Source organism: Cherax quadricarinatus, chromosome 62 (assembly GCF_038502225.1).
Source record: "Cherax quadricarinatus isolate ZL_2023a chromosome 62, ASM3850222v1, whole genome shotgun sequence".
Lineage (NCBI taxonomy): Eukaryota > Metazoa > Arthropoda > Malacostraca > Decapoda > Parastacidae > Cherax > Cherax quadricarinatus.
The window spans coordinates 7,407,948-7,427,444 of record NC_091353.1 but is presented as its reverse complement, the minus strand read 5'-3'; the positions used below and the strand labels follow the sequence as shown (position 1 = coordinate 7,427,444).

The following is a 19,497-nucleotide window of genomic DNA, read 5'->3' as shown; positions in this document are numbered from 1 at the left end:
GGAGGTAGGTTACTGAAAGCAGTGAAGAGTTTTTATGAGGATAGTGAGGCTCAAGTTAGAGTATGTAGGAAAAAGGGAGATTATTTCCCAGTAAAAGTAGGCCTTAGACAAGGATGTGTGATGTCACCGTGGTTGTTTAATATATTTATAGATGGAGTTGTAAGAGAAGTAAATGCGAGGGTCTTGGCAAGAGGCGTGGAGTTAAAAGATAAAGAATCACACATAAAGTGGGAGTTGTCACAGTTGCTCTTTGTTGATGACACTGTGCTCTTGGGAGATTCTGAAGAGAAGTTGCACAGGTTGGTGGATGAATTTGGTAGGGTATGCAAAAGAAGAAAATTAAAAGTGAATACAGGAAAGAGTAAGGTTATAAGGATAACAAAAAGATTAGGTGATGAAAGATTGGATATCAGATTGGAGGGAGAGAGTATGCAGGAGGTGAATGTATTCAGATATTTGGGAGTGGACGTGTCAGCGGATGGGTCTATGAAAGATGAGGTGAATCATAGAATTGATGAGGGGAAAAGGGTGAGCGGTGCACTTAGGTGTCTGTGGAGACAAAGAACTTTGTCCTTGGAGGCAAAGAGGGGAATGTATGAGACTATAGTTTTACCAACGCTCTTATATGGGTGTGAAGCATGGGTGATGAATGTTGCAGCGAGGAGAAGGCTGGAGGCAGTGGAGATGTCATGTCTGAGGGCAATGTGTGGTGTGAATATAATGCAGAGAATTCGTAGTTTGGAAGTTAGGAGGAGGTGCAGGATTACCAAAACTGTTGTCCAGAGGGCTGAGGAAGGGTTGTTGAGGTGGTTCGGACATGTAAAGAGAATGGAGCGAAACAGAATGACTTCAAGAGTGTATCAGTCTGTAGTGGAGGGAAGGCGGGTTAGGGGTCGGCCTAGGAAAGGTTGGAGAGAGGGGGTAAAGGAGGTTTTGTGTGCGAGGGGCTTGGACTTCCAGCAGGCATGCGTGAGCATGTTTTATAGGAGTGAATGGAGACAGATGGTTTTTAATACTTGACGTGCTGTTGGAGTGTGAGCAAAGTAACATTTATGAAGGGGTTCAGGGAAACTGGCAGGCCGGACTTGAGTCCTGGAGATGGGAAGTACAGTGCCTGCACTCTGAAGGAGGGGTGTTAATGTTGCAGTTTAAAAACTGTAGTGTAAAGCACCCTTCTGGCAAGACAGTGATGGAGTGAATGATGGTGAAAGTTTTTCTTTTTCGGGCCACCCTGCCTTGGTGGGCCACCCTGCCTTGGTGGGCCACCCTGCCTTGGTGGGCCACCCTGCCTTGGTGGGCCACCCTGCCTTGGTGGGAATCGGCCAGTGTGATAATAAAAAAAATACATACATACATATATATATATATATATATATATATATATATATATATATATATATATATATATATATATATATATGTGTTTGTGTGTGTGTGTGTGTGTGTGTGTGTGTGTGTGTGTGTGTGTGTGTGTGTATTCTTGTTTATGAGGTTTTCTCTTATCTTCCTTTCATCTCTGTTTATTAATTTCTTCTTTATTTAAATCTTTTAAGTTTGTTGGTTAAAATATTGTCAATATTTATCACCCAAAATTAATTTCTTTGATTTTCAACCTCGTTTTTATAAAGAATTCTGACTCTTGTTATTTTAAATATTTTATTTCATTCGTGTACTACAAATTTTTAAGTATCTTCAGTAATTATTAATAAATCCATTTCTATTAGAAGGAATAATGTAACTTTTGTAGTTATATTATATTACAGTTATATTATAGTTATTTTATTTCTGAACAAATTCAGATTTTCTGTTTAATTTTTTTAGTTTATTTCAATTATATAAATTAGAAGAAAAATTTCCAAGCGAAAATAATTTCTTTGTATAATTTATATACTTAAAAAATAAAAAAAAATCACAGGGCAAAAAAAAAATCTAAAAAGGTATAAAATTTATTTGTAAAAATCACGGATCTCTAACACAGATTTCCATCGTGTATAAAAAACATATCTACATAATATACATCATTTTTTAGTATTGAGAAATATACAATTAAAAATTAAAGCCAGTGTTACATTGAAATTTTTAAACAGCCTCTAGTGGTAACAGAAAAAAATGAATTTTAATTACCTAAAGTGCGAAGGTATGCAAATTTGAGAAATAGATTTGTTACAATTAGGAAATAAACAGTTTATAGTTTAATAGAGAGAGATTTATAGAAGGAATCTGTAATAGAAATTTTTAATTGGACACTGTCAACGACGGTATATTTACATTGTTAAGAAAAAAACCATCGTTTAAAATTCCGTTTTATAACCTAACTGTCAGTGTTTATACAAGTAAATTACGTATGTATAATTCTTTAGGCTCAGTATTATATTGATGTTTAATATACACACACACACACATATATATATATATATACATATATATATATATATATATATATATATATATATATATATATATATATATATATATATATATATATATATATATATATATATATATATATTGGTGTGTGTGTGTGTGTGTGTGTGTGTGTGTGTGTGTGTGTGTGTGTGTGTGTGTGAGTGTGTGTGTGTGTGTGTGTGTGTGTGTGTGTGTATTAGCTAATAATTTGGTCATCATCAAGTCAAAACTCTATTAATTATTTTCTAACTGTCCACCATAATACGTTTGATCCATTGACTAGATTACCACCACATTTTTTGTTTCCATTCTTTGAGCTGAGTCCTGTAGTTAGTTGAAGATGTTTATATATACTGAGAGATATACATCTCTCCGTGTATATACGCTGAGAGATATACATCTCTCCGTGTATATACGCTGACAGATACACATCTCTTCGTGTATATACGCTGAGAGATATACATCTCTCCGTGTATATACACTGAGAGATATACACCTCTCCGTGTATATACAATGAGAGATACACATCTCTCCGTGTATATACACTGAGAAATATACATCTCTCCGTGTATATACGCTGAGAGATATACACCTCTCCGTGTATATACACTGACAGATACACATCTCTCCGTGTATATACACTGAGAAATACACATCTCTCCGTGTATATACACTGAGAGATATACACCTCTCCGTGTATAGACACTGAGAGATATACACCTCTCCATGTATATACACTGACAGATACACATCTCTCCGTGTATATACACTGAGAGATACACATCTCTTCGTGTATATACGCTGAGAGATATACACCTCTCCGTGTATATACACTGAGAGATATACACCTCTCCATGTATATACACTGACAGATACACATCTCTCCGTGTATATACACTGAGAGATATACACCTCTCCATGTATATACACTGACAGATACACACCTCTCCGTGTATATACACTGAGAAATATACATCTCTCCGTGTATATACGCTGAGAGATATACACCTCTCCGTGTATATACACAGAGATATACACCTCTCCATGTATATACACTGACAGATACACATCTCTCCGTGTATATACACTGAGAGATGCACATCTCTTCGTGTATATACGCTGAGAGATATACACCTCTCCGTGTATATACACTGAGAGATATACACCTCTCCGTGTATATACACTGAGAGATATACACCTCTCTGTGTATATACGCTGAGAGATATACACCTCTCCGTGTATATACACTGAGAGATATACACCTCTCCATGTATATACACTGACAGATACACACCTCTCCGTGTATATACACTGAGAGATATACACCTCTGTGTATTTACACGGCTTCCTCATACACCTATTATTTTGTAACCTGTTCCAATTATTATTATTATTATTATTATTATTATTATTATTATTATTATTATTATTATTATTATTACCATTCTCATATATTGAAATTAGTTGCAGGATAAACACTGCACATTGATGGATGTAGGATAAATACTGATGGGTCAGTTTTATAGATATCTAATCAATAGATTTCTGAACCGATAAGGATCAACCTTCTGAGCGAGACGTTTGCCATTTTTCATAATAATTCTCTTGTTTTCCTGAGCAGACGTCAGGAAACTTTCTTAGATAAACTTTTTTTTTAATTAATAAATCATTTAATTTAGCGAAAGTCTAACAATTTTCAATAATTTCAATAATAATAACTCAGTAATTTATAAAACGTATTTAATTTATCAAAAAATTATTGTAATTTTTTTAATACTATTGATTAATGGCATAAATATTTATTTTAAAAATTTTCGACCCAAATTTAAGTACACTTACAGGTACATACTTTCAGTATTTTTTTACAAACGAACTATTAAAATGGTTATAAATGACCATAATTTTTTAAAGGGGTGGAGCGGTAAGCTAGCGGAAGGCCTCGGTCAGATGGCCAAAAGCTCCAAAGGTGGGTCATCTGACTAAGACCCGCGTCAGGAAACATTTGTCCTGTTTCCTGACGAACCTTACCTGACCTAACCTGGTATTTTTACTCCGGACACCACCTCGAAAACTGCTAAGTCAGTGAACAGCTCCAGGGAAGCGGCCAGCATCTTCAACAAGCGCACTAGATCCTTAATCTTGCGAGAAAGAAGGTAATTGGAAAGAATATTCCCCCAGCCAACTCAGTGTCATGCAGTTATATATTCGTTATAACTGTGCGAAGCTGATGGGTAGGTGTTATACTTCATTTAATGAAGTTTATTTCAATAAAGATACTACATATACACTTGTATAAAAATGTACGAAAGTGGTTAGGCCATTTTCGTTTATTACCCCACCCACCCTTTTCCTATATTTCCATCCTTCTTTCTTCCCAAAGCTCTGGTAATTAAAGCTCAAGCTTTTATTTCTTTAAACTGAAAGAACTCTGGTTAGAATCATAGCCATGGTTTTTATAGAGGTGGACCGGTAAGCCAGCAGAAGTCTTTGGTCATCTGACCAAAAGCTCCAACTGTGGATCATCATATAACTAAGACCAGCGTCAGGAAACACTTGTCCTGTTTCCTGACAAACATTATACGTACTGAGAGGTGTATATACACTGAGAGGTGTACCTACACTCGAAAGTTTCTTTTAATACCTCTTTCAGGTATTAAAATACAGTGGACCCCCGCATAACGATCACCTCCGAATGCGACCAATTATGTAAGTGTATTTATGTAAGTGCGTTTGTACGTGTGTTTGGGGGTCTGAAATGGACTAATCTACTTCACAATATTTCTTATGGGAACAAATTCGGTCAGTACTGGCACCTGAATACACTTCTGGAGTGAAAAAATATCGTTAACCGGGGGTCCACTGTATTCTTGACTTGTGGTGATGAGGTGACATGCAGCCTTAATGACCCCTCGTGCAGTAGACAGGCTTGAAACCCAATTAACCAGCCAACCAATTTCAGATATTTAATTCCCATAAATTATCTCTTCTTACATAATTCGGACTTAAAATCTCTCTATCAAATATATTTATTAAGAATTTACATAATCTTCATCTGTTATATTTATTTAAGTTTGTCATTAAAACTTTATTTAAAAAATATAAGAGTTATACCAAATAAATTTTTGTTTATTTAATAACAGTTATACCAAATATATACTTTTGTTTATAATTTAATAAATTATTATTTTTCCTAAACGACGTACATGTGTATAGTAAAATATTATAAATGGCAGCAATCAGTGGCAAAAAATGTCACTAAATATAAAGTGAGAGAGAGAAAAAAAGAGAGAGAGAGAGAATCATAGTTAATATGAAGAATTACAAAAAAACTTGAAATATTTACAAAAAATCGAAGTTAAAAATTAAAACAAAAATACAGAGAGTATTCACTTAGGCAAAGAAAAAAAATTGACTAAATTGCCTTGTTAAGGGTCTTGTTAATGAGGCTCGTTTGTCTCGTTAGCCAAAAACTTCGTTGTGATTGGTGCACAAAATGCCAATTATGTCTGCCAATTAAACTCCAGCTTATGATCTCTTCTTCCTGATTGGTTGATTTAGGAGCTGATACCATTTATTTGATATTTTCAACTCTTAGGATAAAATACATAATAATCTGGAAATATATAACAAGAATTAATTTATTGTTTATTAACAAAAATAAAACTAATCATGAAGTCAAGGTTATAATTTGAATTTTTAAATAATTTATTAATTTATTTATATAGTTGTTTAGTACTGTAACGCATTCTATCACAATGTGGTTCTTGTGTGTCCCAAGCTGAGTTTTGATTGGTCTGCACAAATGACCAATGAAAAGCAGCCGTTTGGGAGATGTGTAGGGAGAATTTGGGGTAGCAAAACCAAGAGTATAAAACAGCTCAACCAAGAATGTGGTAGACACTACCATGGGCACAGTGAGTTCAACCATGATTATGGTGGGCCCAATAATGGGTAATGGTGAGATACTTACACAGCTGGAACTGGCTTCACCACAACAGTCTATGTGAGGTAGACAGTTGGGGAAGAGAGAAAATAATGAAGGTTAAAGAAAGAAAAGATTTAGAAAAGCAAAGGGGATTTAACAAGATAAAAAAAATATGATGTGTTAAAGGTAGTTATTGGAAAGGGGCGAATGAATGGGGTATGAAGAACAAAAAGCCACAGTAACGTAACTTGAATAATACACAAATAACCAGCATGTAGAAGAAAGGAGCTCACGACGACGTTTCGGTCCGACTTGGACCATTTACAAAGTCACATTGTGTGTGATTTTTGTCATTTACAAAGTCATACTAAGTATGACTTTGTAAATGATCAAAGTCGGAGCGAAACGTCGTAGTAACCTTCTCTCCCTTATGTGCGGGTAGTATAATGAGGGTATGTAAGGGGAGGTTAAAAGTAGAGTTGAGAGAGGGAAAGTACAGTGGACCCCCGCATAACGATCACCTCTGAATGCGACCAATTATGTAAGTGTATTTATGTAAGTGCGTTTGTACGTGTATGTTTGGGGGTCTGAAATGGACTAATCTACTTCACAATATTTCTTATGGGAACAAATTCGGTCAGTACTGGCACCTGAATACACTTCTGGAGTGAAAAGATATCGTTAACCGGGGGTCCACTGGTAAGACCTCACAGAGGGACGGTCATTAGTAAGTGGAGGGTTGGGGGAAGGATCTTTGTACATGGTGGGGGGGAAAAACAGGATAAAGCGTGAGTGTGGGTGCACACACAAAATAACAACCTTAAACGTACTATATATATCGACTGTGATTTTAAGGATGCTTTACGACCGGAGACTCGTGTAGTTTGGAATGTTTGTGTGTCTACTGATCTAACATTTTTTTTTTTCATTTTTAATGGCAAATGCTAGTTTATTATTTTTAAATTCTTGCGTTCCCTGAAGTAAGCTAAACTCAGCGAAATTTTCCCGGAGAAAAATCGATTTTTTTTTTTTGTTTCAACCGCACATGTCGGCCTTGTTTACATGGATCATATTATTATGAAAACAAGAGGTGAAACCCGCACTTGTCAACATATAGAACACAGACACGACACCCAACTCTTTAAGCGCTGTAGTCACTATATCACTGGACGGTATCGCTCACTCATAAAGCACTGTCTTGGATGACAGTGGCCAAGTCTTAAACAGGTTAGCACCCAACAGCACCTTCCAACCCCTTAAACCTTAAATAACGGCACCTGAAACCCTGCTTTCTCTACTTGAAGAACCTGCGAACGTCTGGTTTTTAATGGGAATTTGATTTGGCCCAAGACTTGGCTCGAAGTGGACTTTTTTCGCCTATAGACACAAGAACTTTTAAGTCAAATTTCAAATTACAATTTAGTGTACTTGTTGATTGTGGAGGTTCAGTACAGCTAAGTTAAGTTTCCGAAGACTCCTGGTACTTTGCCGAGGTTTAAACTCCTTACCCAAGTGTTTGTAGAGTTTTCGGGTCATTTTGTTATTTATGATTTGTGTTGGAGCCTTCAGATTGTTCTGTGTCTCTTCGTGCACATACTGCACAGGATATACACACTGAGACATGTATGTCTCTCAGCGTACATATGCTGAGAGTTTAATCCCTATTTTCGGGAGGAAAGCATTCATGTCTACTGGTGAAATGGTTACAAGCGGCCTTGATGACCCTCGTGCAGTCGTTAAGTTTTGAACTCCATTAACCAACCAAGTTTTTTAAGTCCTTAGATCGCTATGTGCCTCTTCATGTGCAGACTGAGGTGGTCAGAACGGGAGAAAGCTCTCTCACACAGGCGACACTGGAAGGGTCTGTCGCCAGTGTGTTTTCTGTAGTGTCTCGTGAGCTCGTCTGACCTAGCAAATTTCCAGCCGCATCCCTTCCACGAGCAGAGGTAAGGTTTCTCTCCCGTGTGGGTCCTCAGGTGTGCCTTCAAGTGGGAGGATTTGATGTACGTTTTGGTGCATCCTTCGTAAGGACAGCTGTGAATGGTGACTTTCCGCTTGGCTCTTCGTCTGCGAGGCTTAGGTGGAGGTGGGGGTGGTTCGCTTAGAGGCATGGACAAAGGTGCCATTGGAGCCGAGTATTGATATGTACTCACTGTCATTTGATTGCTTGGCACTCCCCAGGATGGGGTAGTACTCGAAGTGTACATGGAGTAGGATGGAGTGTAGTAGGATGTGCTGTAGTCTGCCACATACGATGTAGGTGGGTACTGCGAGGCAGTGGATCCCACAGGACAGTCCTTACAAGAGTAGACGGATCCGTCTACGGTCCAGTTAACGACACTTCCCCCGCTCATGTCTGCCTGAGGTTCATATCTCCCCTCCGGCTTGATTGGAACGGTCGTGTATGTGCCGTACTTGGCATCCGCGCATTGGAACTTAGGATCCAACGTGGTGTACTTGGGATCCTGGATCAGAAAATCAGCATCGGGTATCGTGTATTTTGGATCGTGCGTCGGGGTGGGGGATGTGGTGAATTTAAGATCATCCACAGGATATTTGAGATCAGCCGAGACGAATTTGAGATCGACGCATTGGTACTTGTCCTGGTACTTGTGATCCATGCACTGGTACTTGGCATCCAGGAACTGGTGGTAGGTGGATACCGGAACAGCAGGTAGTGCTGAAGGAGGCGTAGCAGAGGCAGAAGGACAGGCAACAACGACTCCGGCTGGGGATGGAAGGGGAGGACTTGTGGCCACGACTTGCGCCGCGGCTTCTTGCTGTATTCCCTGCTGCTGCTCAGGCTGCTGCGGCTGCTGTGAAGGGGCCGGAGGCGGCGGTGCGGCTGCGGGTGGTGCAGGAGGGGGCGGTGGAGGCTGCGGTTGTGATGCCGCTGCTGCTGCCTGCTGCTTATCCTTAGCGTTGTAGCCCGCCACGAACGCCGCATGTGGCGCCGTCGGTGACTGCAGGGACGGCGGCTGCGGCGTGGGCGGCTCGCTGTGGGCGGCTGACGCTTGTGAAATGGGCGTTGAGGCCGCCCCTCTAGGGGAGATCTTGGGTATAACCTTCACCTTCTCATCAGTTAGACGCGGCGGGGGCGGTGACGTGACGAGATGGGCGGTGGGCGGCGGAGTGGGCGCGAAGGTGTGGGCGTACTGGTAGGTGGTGTGGGCAGGGGCAGTGCCCACGGGACCCACAACAGGGCTGCCTTCCGTCATTAACAACGTCTCAATGTCCTGCCACATCTGAAAGTAAAAACTAAAATCAACCCAAGATACTTTATTATTATTATTATTATTATTATTATTATTATTATTATTATTATTATTATTGTTGCTGTTGTTGTTGTTGTTGTTGTTGTTGTTGTTGTTGTTGTTGTTGTTGTTGTTGTTGTTGTTGTTAGTAGCAGAAGTATAATTGATATTAATACAATAATAATAATAATAATAATAATAATAATAATACTATTATTATTATTATTATTTTAAGTTTATTTGCATACAAGAAAATATAAAGAAATTTTGAATTACTATTTAATATAATCAGCAACTGACTTTCTCCTACCATAATATCCTCCTACATTGCTTTCTATAACCGTAATATTCTCCATGGCTTTTTCCTAATACCTTCGTCCCCATCGACACCATGCCTAACCCTTCTAGGGTAGGGTAGGTGCCTGAGCCCGAGCCTTTAGCTCATAAGACTGTCATTCCCATTTGCCCCCTTGGGGCGGGGATGGCAGACCAGAGAGGCCTAGCTTGTGGCTAGGCCTGGGGACAGTTGGTCCCAAAGATGAGGAGGTACTTGTGCCTCCTCCCATGGGAGACTTAGGTCTCAGACACTCCCTAAAGAGGGAGCCAAGGCCGGGCCACCACTTGGACAAGGCCCGGGCCGGGAGAATACCGGCTAATCTTTAACTAACTAACCTTCGTCCCGATCGATACCATGCCTAACCCTTCTAGGGTAGGGTAGGTGCCTGAGTCCGAGCCTTTAGCTCATAAGACTGTCATTCCCATTTGCCCCCTTGGGGCGGGGATGGCAGACCAGAGAGGCCTAGCTTGTGGCTAGGCCTGGGGACAGTTGGTCCCAAAGATGAGGAGGTACTTGTGCCTCCTCCCATGGGAGACTTAGGTCTCAGACACTCCCTAAAGAGGGAGCCAAGGCCGGGCCACCACTTGGAAAAGGCCCGGGCCGGGAAAATACCGGCTAATCTTTAACTAACTAACCTTCGTCCCTATGAGGCTTTTACCTTATGTGGTTCTCCTCCATTATTAAAGTAAGTATTGCACAGTTTTCTTTGCATTTGCACGTTTAGTGGGAGTTTATGTTAGTGATCTGTAATTTAAATAATATCTTTTCCTTATACATTTATGTTGCACCTCTTGCATCGAAGTTTCACTGAATTGTTTTGCACTTTGTATTTATGTATTCCTTTTTTTGCTTTTGGTTCCTAGTATTTATTTCTTAGTTCTCAGTTGCTGGTGGTTAATTCTTAGTTCCTCGTGTTTGAAGGTTACCTTGGGGTGGGTTAAGTTTAAAGCCTATCTACTAAATAAGGGTCAGTTTCGCCACTAATCAAGAATATTTTAGTCCCTAAAACTTGTATTAAAGTGAAATTCCAGCGTATATGCGCTGAGCGGTATATCTTTCTCAGTGTATATACACAGATATATACCTCTCAGTGAATATACACAAATATACCTCTCAGTGTATATACACAGATATATACCTCTCAGTGTATATACACAGATTTTTACGTCCCCTTGTTTATATTGTTCTATCCAATTACTTTTGCTTGTCATGTAATCAGAACCCAAACCTAGATAGTATATTCAACGTCAAGTTTAACACCTCAAAACGTTTCTGTCGTTCCTGATATGTATTTCAGTAGAGAAAAAACTTCCCGGAACAATGTTAGGTTAGGTAAAAATTGGCCAAGACACAGGATAAGACGTTGCTGACGCTGGTCTTAGTCATGTGATGACCCACAGCTATACCTTTTGGTCATCTGTCCGAGGCCTTCCACTGGCTTACTAGTCCACACCCTTATGAATTAGATTATTTTAATTTAGATTTTTGCCTAGCCATGGGTAATTATGTAAATTGTACATAATTATATTTTGGCTCAACGAGGAATGAAGACTTTTTCTCCTATCCAAAACGAAAACAATATAACTTAAATCTTACCTAGATTAGAAGTTAAATTCCTGATTATGTTAGATTGAGTTATTTTCTTCAGTTACCCATAAAATACTTTATATAGGCCCAAAATCTAACTCGTCATTGTCCATCCTACATAAAGTTGGAGAATTTACATAATGGAAGTCATAAGAATCTTGTATTTATACTTGTGTTTCATAAAGGCGATGTTTCTGAGTGTGTAACCCGAAGCTCTTCTTTCTAATTAATTATTTTTTTGCTAAATATATTTAGAGGACGCTATTAATATTAAGCTCGAAAAGAATATCAGTGTGTGTGTGTGTGTGTGTGTGTGTGTGTGTGTGTGTGTGTGTGTGTGTGTGTGTGTGTGTGTGTGTGTGTGTGTGTATGTGTGTGTTTGCGTGTCGTCTGTGTCTGTGTAACGGGTCATCTATCTAATTAACACCCGTGTCAGGAAACACTCGTGTCTCCTAGAGAATACACGAGGAACATGTCTATATACAGGGGGAGGTGTATGTCCCTGTATATATACACCAAGAGGTGTATGTCCCTGTGTATATTCACGCTGAGAGTTTACGTTAATCCCTGTTTTTTCAAGTATAGTTGATTATCGGTTGTATACCTAATTACCCAACCAACCAGAGGATATATAATGAGGGCTGAGGTGTGCATTCCCTCATATTTCCGTATTCATGTCTCCCAGAGGTCCTCTCTCTCATACATATTTGACAGTTTTATTATCCTAAAAATAACCCTCAAGGGAGGTTCCTTGATGATGGTGAGGGGCTCTTGATCTAGGGAATTGGATCTGTGCTCTAATTCCCTGAATTGGATCCGAATGCCTTCCATCCCCCCTCCAACACAGGCGCTGTGTAATCCCTACGGATTTAGCGCTCCCCATAGTAATATATCCAAAAATATATTTGTTACATCTGTCAACCAATGTAGTACTGCATAGAACACTGCACCAACTTATCCAGCATCATCCTTAACCAACTTATCCAGCATCATCCTTAACCAACTTATCCAGCATCATCCTTAACCAACTTATCCAGCATCATCCTTAACCAACTTATCCAGCATCATCCTTAACCAACTTATCCAGTATCATACTCAACATTCAACTTATCCAGTATCATCCTTAACATTCAACTTATCCAGTATCATCCTTAACATTCAACTTATCCAGCATCATACTCAACATTCAGCTTATCCAGTATCATCCTTAACATTCAACTTATCCAGTATCATCCTTAACATTCAACTTATCCAGCATCATACTCAACATTCAGCTTATCCAGTATCATCCTTAACATTCAACTTATCCAGTATCATACTCAACATTCAACTTATCCAGTATCATCCTTAACATTCAACTTATCCAGCATCATACTCAACATTCAGCTTATCCAGTATCATCCTTAACATTCAACTTATCCAGTGTCATACTCAACATTCAACTTATCCAGTATCATATTTAACATCCAACTTACCCAGTATCATCCTTAACATCCAACTTATCCAGTATCATCTTTAACATCCAACTTATCCAGTATCATCCTTAACATTCAACTTATCCAGTATCATCCTTAACATTCAACTTATCCAGTATCATACTCAACATTCAGCTTATCCAGTATCAACCTTAACATTCAACTTATCCAGTGTCATACTCAACATCCAACTTATCCAGTATCATCCTTAACATCCAACTTATCCAGTATCATCTTTAACATCCAACTTATCCAGTATCATCCTTAACATTCAACTTATCCAGTATCATCCTTTACATTCAACTTATCCAGTATCATACTCAACATTCAGCTTATCCAGTATCAACCTTAACATTCAACTTATCAAGTGTCATACTCAACATTCAACTTATCCAGTATCATATTTAACATCCAACTTATCCAGTATCATCCTTAACATCCAACTTATCCAGTATCATCTTTAGCATCCAACTTATCCAGTATCATCCTTAACATTCAACTTATCCAGAATCATCCTTAACATTCAACTTATCCAGTATCATACTTAACATTCAACTTATCCAGTATCATACTTAACATTCAACTTATCCAGTATCATACTTAACATCCAACTTATCCAGTATCATGCTAAACATTCAACTTATCCAGTATAATCCTTAACGTTCAGCTTATCCAGTATCATCCTTAACATTCAACTTATCCAGTGTCATACTTAACACCCTGCACTGAATGTACGTGGTGATTTTCATATTTAATATCCTATTTTAAAAACCACTTATATCAAGTGAGAACAAAATTGAACCAAAGATCAACCCCTGTGGAACTCCGTCCAGACATTTCCCAAGGTCTCTGTGCCAGGCCTGGATAATTCATTAAATAAGACGGGCATAGTGCCTGGATTATCTATCAGACATAATGTAGACGAAGCCCCCCCCCTCAAAAAAGACTAGACAAGAATATATATATATACACACATACATATATATATATATATATATATATATATATATATATATATATATATATATATATATATATATATATATATATATATATATATGCAATAAGATCACAGTAAACAGGTGATTTCAGAATATGCAAAACAACCACTCTGAAAGAATAGAGAAATTCCAAGCGCTTTCGTGACTACTCACATTATCAAGGAACAATGAAAGTAATGCATCAAAGGAAGGTATATAAAGGGTCTAGCCCACACCTCACTATCACATCCCACAACAAACCAACACCTGACGCACGACTCATAAGAAAGGGAACACTGCAGTAGGCCCGCTGGCCCAACTAGACAGGTCCTTCGCATAACTCACCAACAAACTATTCTATCCAAGAATTTTAAATTTCATTATTTGTCCAATGTATTATATTAAATTCTTCCCAAATTCTATTAATTATAAATGGATCTAATTTATATAAACCAAAGGAAATATTCATATTATTGTCAAAACTGCTTTTTATGAAACAAGATTCAATTACATTCCTGTCGACCATGGACTTGCTTGATACTACTTTCTCAACTTTTTGAGAATCAATTGGATGGTTAAAATCTCTTACATGAATAAATAAAGCATTGGAATCTTGTCCAGTTCTAATGCTTATTATTATTATTATTATTATTATTATTATTAAAGATTCGCCGGTATTCTCCCGGCCCGGGCCTTTTCCAAGTGGTGGCCCGGCCTTGGCTCCCTCTTTAGGGAGTGTCTGAAACCTAAGTCTCCCATGGAAGGAGGCACAAGTACCTCCTCATCTTTGGGACCAACTGTCCCCAGGCCTAGCCACAAGCTAGGCCTCTCTGGTCTGCCATCCCCGCCCCAAGGGGGCAAATGGGAATGGCAGTCTTATGAGCTAAAGGCTCGGGCTCAGGCACCTACCCTACCCTAGAAGGGTTAGGCATGGTATCGATCAGTTCTAATGCTATATTTATGTTGTTTTAATCTTAGTTCGAGATTTTTACCAGTTTGACCGTAATAAACTTTATCGCAAATTTTACAAGGAATCTTATAGACACATCCATCAGCATTTTGGGGGGAATTCTTTATCAAAAGTTTTTTTTACTGTATCAAGATTTTTTAATACAACTTTAATATTAAAAGTCTTAAGAAGAGAAGGCATATCAACCAAGTTTTCATGGTAAGGGAGAACCAACATATTTTTAGTTGAATAAGGCTGGTTGTCCCTTTTTGGATTGTAAAAAGTATTTCTAGCAACTTTAAAAGATTTATCAATTACGTTTCTTGTGTATTTCAAATTATTACCTAATTCATACATTTTGGATATTTCTTCATCTATGAACTCTGGACTACAATTACGTAAAGTTCTCAAAAACATTGATGAGAAAACAAACAGTTTAACTCTATCTTGATGTGAAGAATAATAGTGGATATATATATATATATATATATATATATATATATATATATATATATATATATATATATATATATATATATATATAAACACTGATCTCTGGCTGCAGGAGACTCCAACCTACGAGCCTTGGAATAAGGTACGCAGTGCTTTACCAATCTACCCACACTGGACCAATACCTTGGAGTCCAGCTTGCGCTAGACTTTGATCCAAGGCAGCCAGCTTTCAGGGAGAAGGCTTACAGCTTTTCATCTCATCCCCTGCATGCATCAGCCTTACTAGAGATTTTTAACAATGCAAGGAATTCGCAAGAGCAGGCGAAATATACACAAACACTGATCTCTGGCTGAAGGTGACTCGAACCTACGAACCTTGGAACAAGGTACGCAGTGCTTTACCAATCTACCCACACTGGACCAATACCTTGGAGTCCAGCTTGCGCTAGACTTTGATCCAAGGCAGCCAGCTTTCAGGGAGAAGGCTTACAGCTTTTCATCTCATCCCCTGCATGCATCAGCCTTACTAGAGATTTTTAACAATGCAAGGAATTCGCAAGAGCAGGCGAAATATACACAAACACTGATCATAGTTTCTCGGAATTTTTATTATTATTATTATTATTATTATTATTATTATTATTATTATTATTATTATTATTATTATTATTATGAGAGAGGTGATGCTGATGACGATGTTTGTGTTCTTATTGGTGTGTGTGAGAGAGAACAGTGACAGGATGTGTACCACGCCCCTTCCGTCCGTCCCCACAGAATTTTTGTGCTCTGTTCCGCCTCAGTGTTCTCCACCACAACCCCCAACACCTCCACCAACACCTCCTCTTCCCCCCCTCCCTACACCATCACCACAACCTAGACCATCGCCAGCTCACCCACACGGGAAACTATGCATCAGCAATGCCCCCTAACTTTCTCATTCCTTAGTGAACTCACTCCCCCCAACACTCTCCCCGCCTCTCTCCCACTCTCCAACAGTCCCCCGTTCATTCTAATTCTACTCCCCAAAAACCAGTCCTTGTTGTCCTACCCCTTCCATAAATACATAGCTAGGTTACGTTCCCACTGTGTAACTATCGTACAGAATGGTGTAGCAACACATTGCTAGTGTTCCAATACTGCCACATTTATGCAGAATAATGTAGCAGTACTCTACAGGTGTTTTTATAATGTAACTGTCATAAAGAACAGTGAATCGGCATACTGCTGGTTTCCCTACAATGTAACTATCATATAGAATAGTGTAGCAACACTGCTGTGGTCCCACAATGTAACTATCATATAGAATAGTGTAGCAACACTGCTGTGGTCCCACAATGTAACTATCATATAGAACAGTGTAGCAACACTGCTGTGGTCCCACAATGTAACTATCATATAGAATAGTGTAGCAACACACTGCTGTGGTCCCACAATGTAACTATCATAGAGAATAGTGTAGCAACACTGCTGTGGTCCCACAATGTAACTATCATATAGAATAGTGTAGCAACACACTGCTGTGGTCCCACAATGTAACTATCATATAGAATAGTGTAGCAACACTGCTGTGCTCCCACAATGTAACTATCATATAGAATAGTGTAGCAACACACTGCTGTGGTCCCACAATGTAACTATCATATAGAATAGTGTAGCAAAACTGCTGTGGTCCCACAATGTAACTATCATATAGAATAGTGTAGCAACACACTGCTGTGGTCCCACAATGTAACTATCATATAGAATAGTGTAGCAACACACTGCTGTGGTCCCACAATGTAACTATCATATAGAATAGTGTAGCAACACACTGCTGGTTTCCCTACAATGTAACTATCATATAGAATAGTGTAGCAACACACTGCTAGTTTCCCTACAATGTAACTATCATATAGAATAGTGTAGCAACACACTGCTGGTTTCCCTACAATGTAACTATCATATAGAATAGTGTAGCAACACACTGCTGTGGTCCCACAATGTAACTATCATATAGAATAGTGTAGCAACACTGCTGTGGTCCCACAATGTAACTATCATATAGAATAGTGTAGCAACACTGCTGTGGTCCCACAATGTAACTATCATATAGAATAGTGTAGCAACACACTGCTGGTTTCCCTACAATGTAACTATCATATAGAATAGTGTAGCAACACTGCTGTGGTCCCACAATGTAACTATCATATAGAATAGTGTAGCAACACTGCTGTGGTCCCACAATGTAACTATCATATAGAATAGTGTAGCAACACTGCTGTGGTCCCACAATGTAACTATCATATAGAATAGTGTAGCAACACACTGCTGTGGTCCCACAATGTAACTATCATATAGAATAGTGTAGCAACACACTGCTGTGGTCCCACAATGTAACTATCATATAGAATAGTGTAGCAACACACTGCTGGTTTCCCTACAATGTAACTATCATATAGAATAGTGTAGCAACACACTGCTGTGGTCCCACAATGTAACTATCATATAGAATAGTGTAGCAACACTGCTGTGGTCCCACAATGTAGCTATCATATAGAATAGTGTAGCAACACTGCTGTGGTCCCACAATGTAACTATCATATAGAATAGTGTAGCAACACTGCTGTGGTCCCACAATGTAACTATCATATAGAATAGTGTAGCAACACACTGCTGTGGTCCCACAATGTAACTATCATATAGAATAGTGTAGCAACACACTGCTGTGGTCCCACAATGTAACTATCATATAGAATAGTGTAGCAACACACTGCTGGTTTCCCTACAATGTAACTATCATATAGAATAGTGTAGCAACACACTGCTGTGGTCCCACAATGTAACTATCATATAGAATAGTGTAGCAACACACTTCTGGTTTCCCTACAATGTAACTATCATATAGAATAGTGTAGCAACACACTGCTGGTTTCCCTACAATGTAACTATCATATAGAATAGTGTAGCAACACACTGCTGTGGTCCCACAATGTAACTATCATATAGAATAGTGTAGTAACACACTGCTGTGGTCCCACAATGTAACTATCATATAGAATAGTGTAGAAACACACTGCTGTAGTCCCACAATGTAACTATCATATAGAATAGTGTAGCAACACACTGCTGTGGTCCCACAATGTAACTATCATATAGAATAGTGTAGCAACACACTGCTGTGGTCCCACAATGTAACTATCATATAGAATAGTGTAGCAACACACTGCTGTGGTCCCACAATGTAACTATCATATAGAATAGTGTAGCAACACACTGCTGTGGTCCCACAATGTAACTATCACATAGAATAGTGTAGCAACACACTGCTGTGGTCCCACAATGTAACTATCATATAGAATAGTGTAGCAACACACTGCTGGTTTCCCTACAATGTAACTATCATATAGAATAGTGTAGCAACACACTGCTGTGGTCCCACAATGTAACTATCATATAGAATAGTGTAGCAACACACTGCTGTGGTCCCACAATGTAACTATCATTTAGAATAGTGTAGCAACACACTGCTGTGGTCCCACAATGTAACTATCATAGAGAATAGTGTAGCAACACACTGCTGTGGTCCCACAATGTAACTATCATATAGAATAGTGTAGCAACACACTGCTGGTTTCCCTACAATGTAACTATCATATAGAATAGTGTAGCAACACACTGCTGTGGTCCCACAATGTAACTATCATATAGAATAGTGTAGCAACACACTGCTGTGGTCCCACAATGTAACTATCATATAGAATAGTGTAGCAACACACTGCTGTGGTCCCACAATGTAACTATCATATAGAATAGTGTAGCAACACACTGCTGTGGTCCCACAATGTAACTATCATATAGAATAGTGTAGCAACACACTGCTGGTTTCCCTACAATGTAACTATCATATAGAATAGTGTAGCAACACACTGCTGTGGTCCCACAATGTAACTATCATATAGAATAGTGTAGCAACACACTGCTGTGGTCCCACAATGTAACTATCATTTAGAATAGTGTAGCAACACACTGCTGTGGTCCCACAATGTAACTATCATATAGAATAGTGTAGCAACACACTGCTGGTTTCCCTACAATGTAACTATCATATAGAATAGTGTAGCAACACACTGCTGGTTTCCCTACAATGTAACT

The 19,497-nt window shown here is 38.8% G+C and overlaps 1 protein-coding gene across 1 annotated transcript in view; it reads right to left on the bottom strand.

Annotated features, from left to right (window-relative positions):
* Positions 1 to 2,542: 2,542 nt before the first annotated feature.
* The window catches only part of LOC128687262 (Krueppel-like factor 5), a 69,560-nt gene continuing 52,605 nt past the window's right edge, over positions 2,543 to 19,497 (bottom strand). The window contains exon 2 of the mRNA XM_053774608.2: positions 2,543 to 9,576. Coding sequence (XP_053630583.2) covers positions 8,110 to 9,576 — 1,467 coding nt within the window. The 3' untranslated portion in view covers positions 2,543 to 8,109. The remainder of the gene's footprint in view (positions 9,577 to 19,497) is intronic.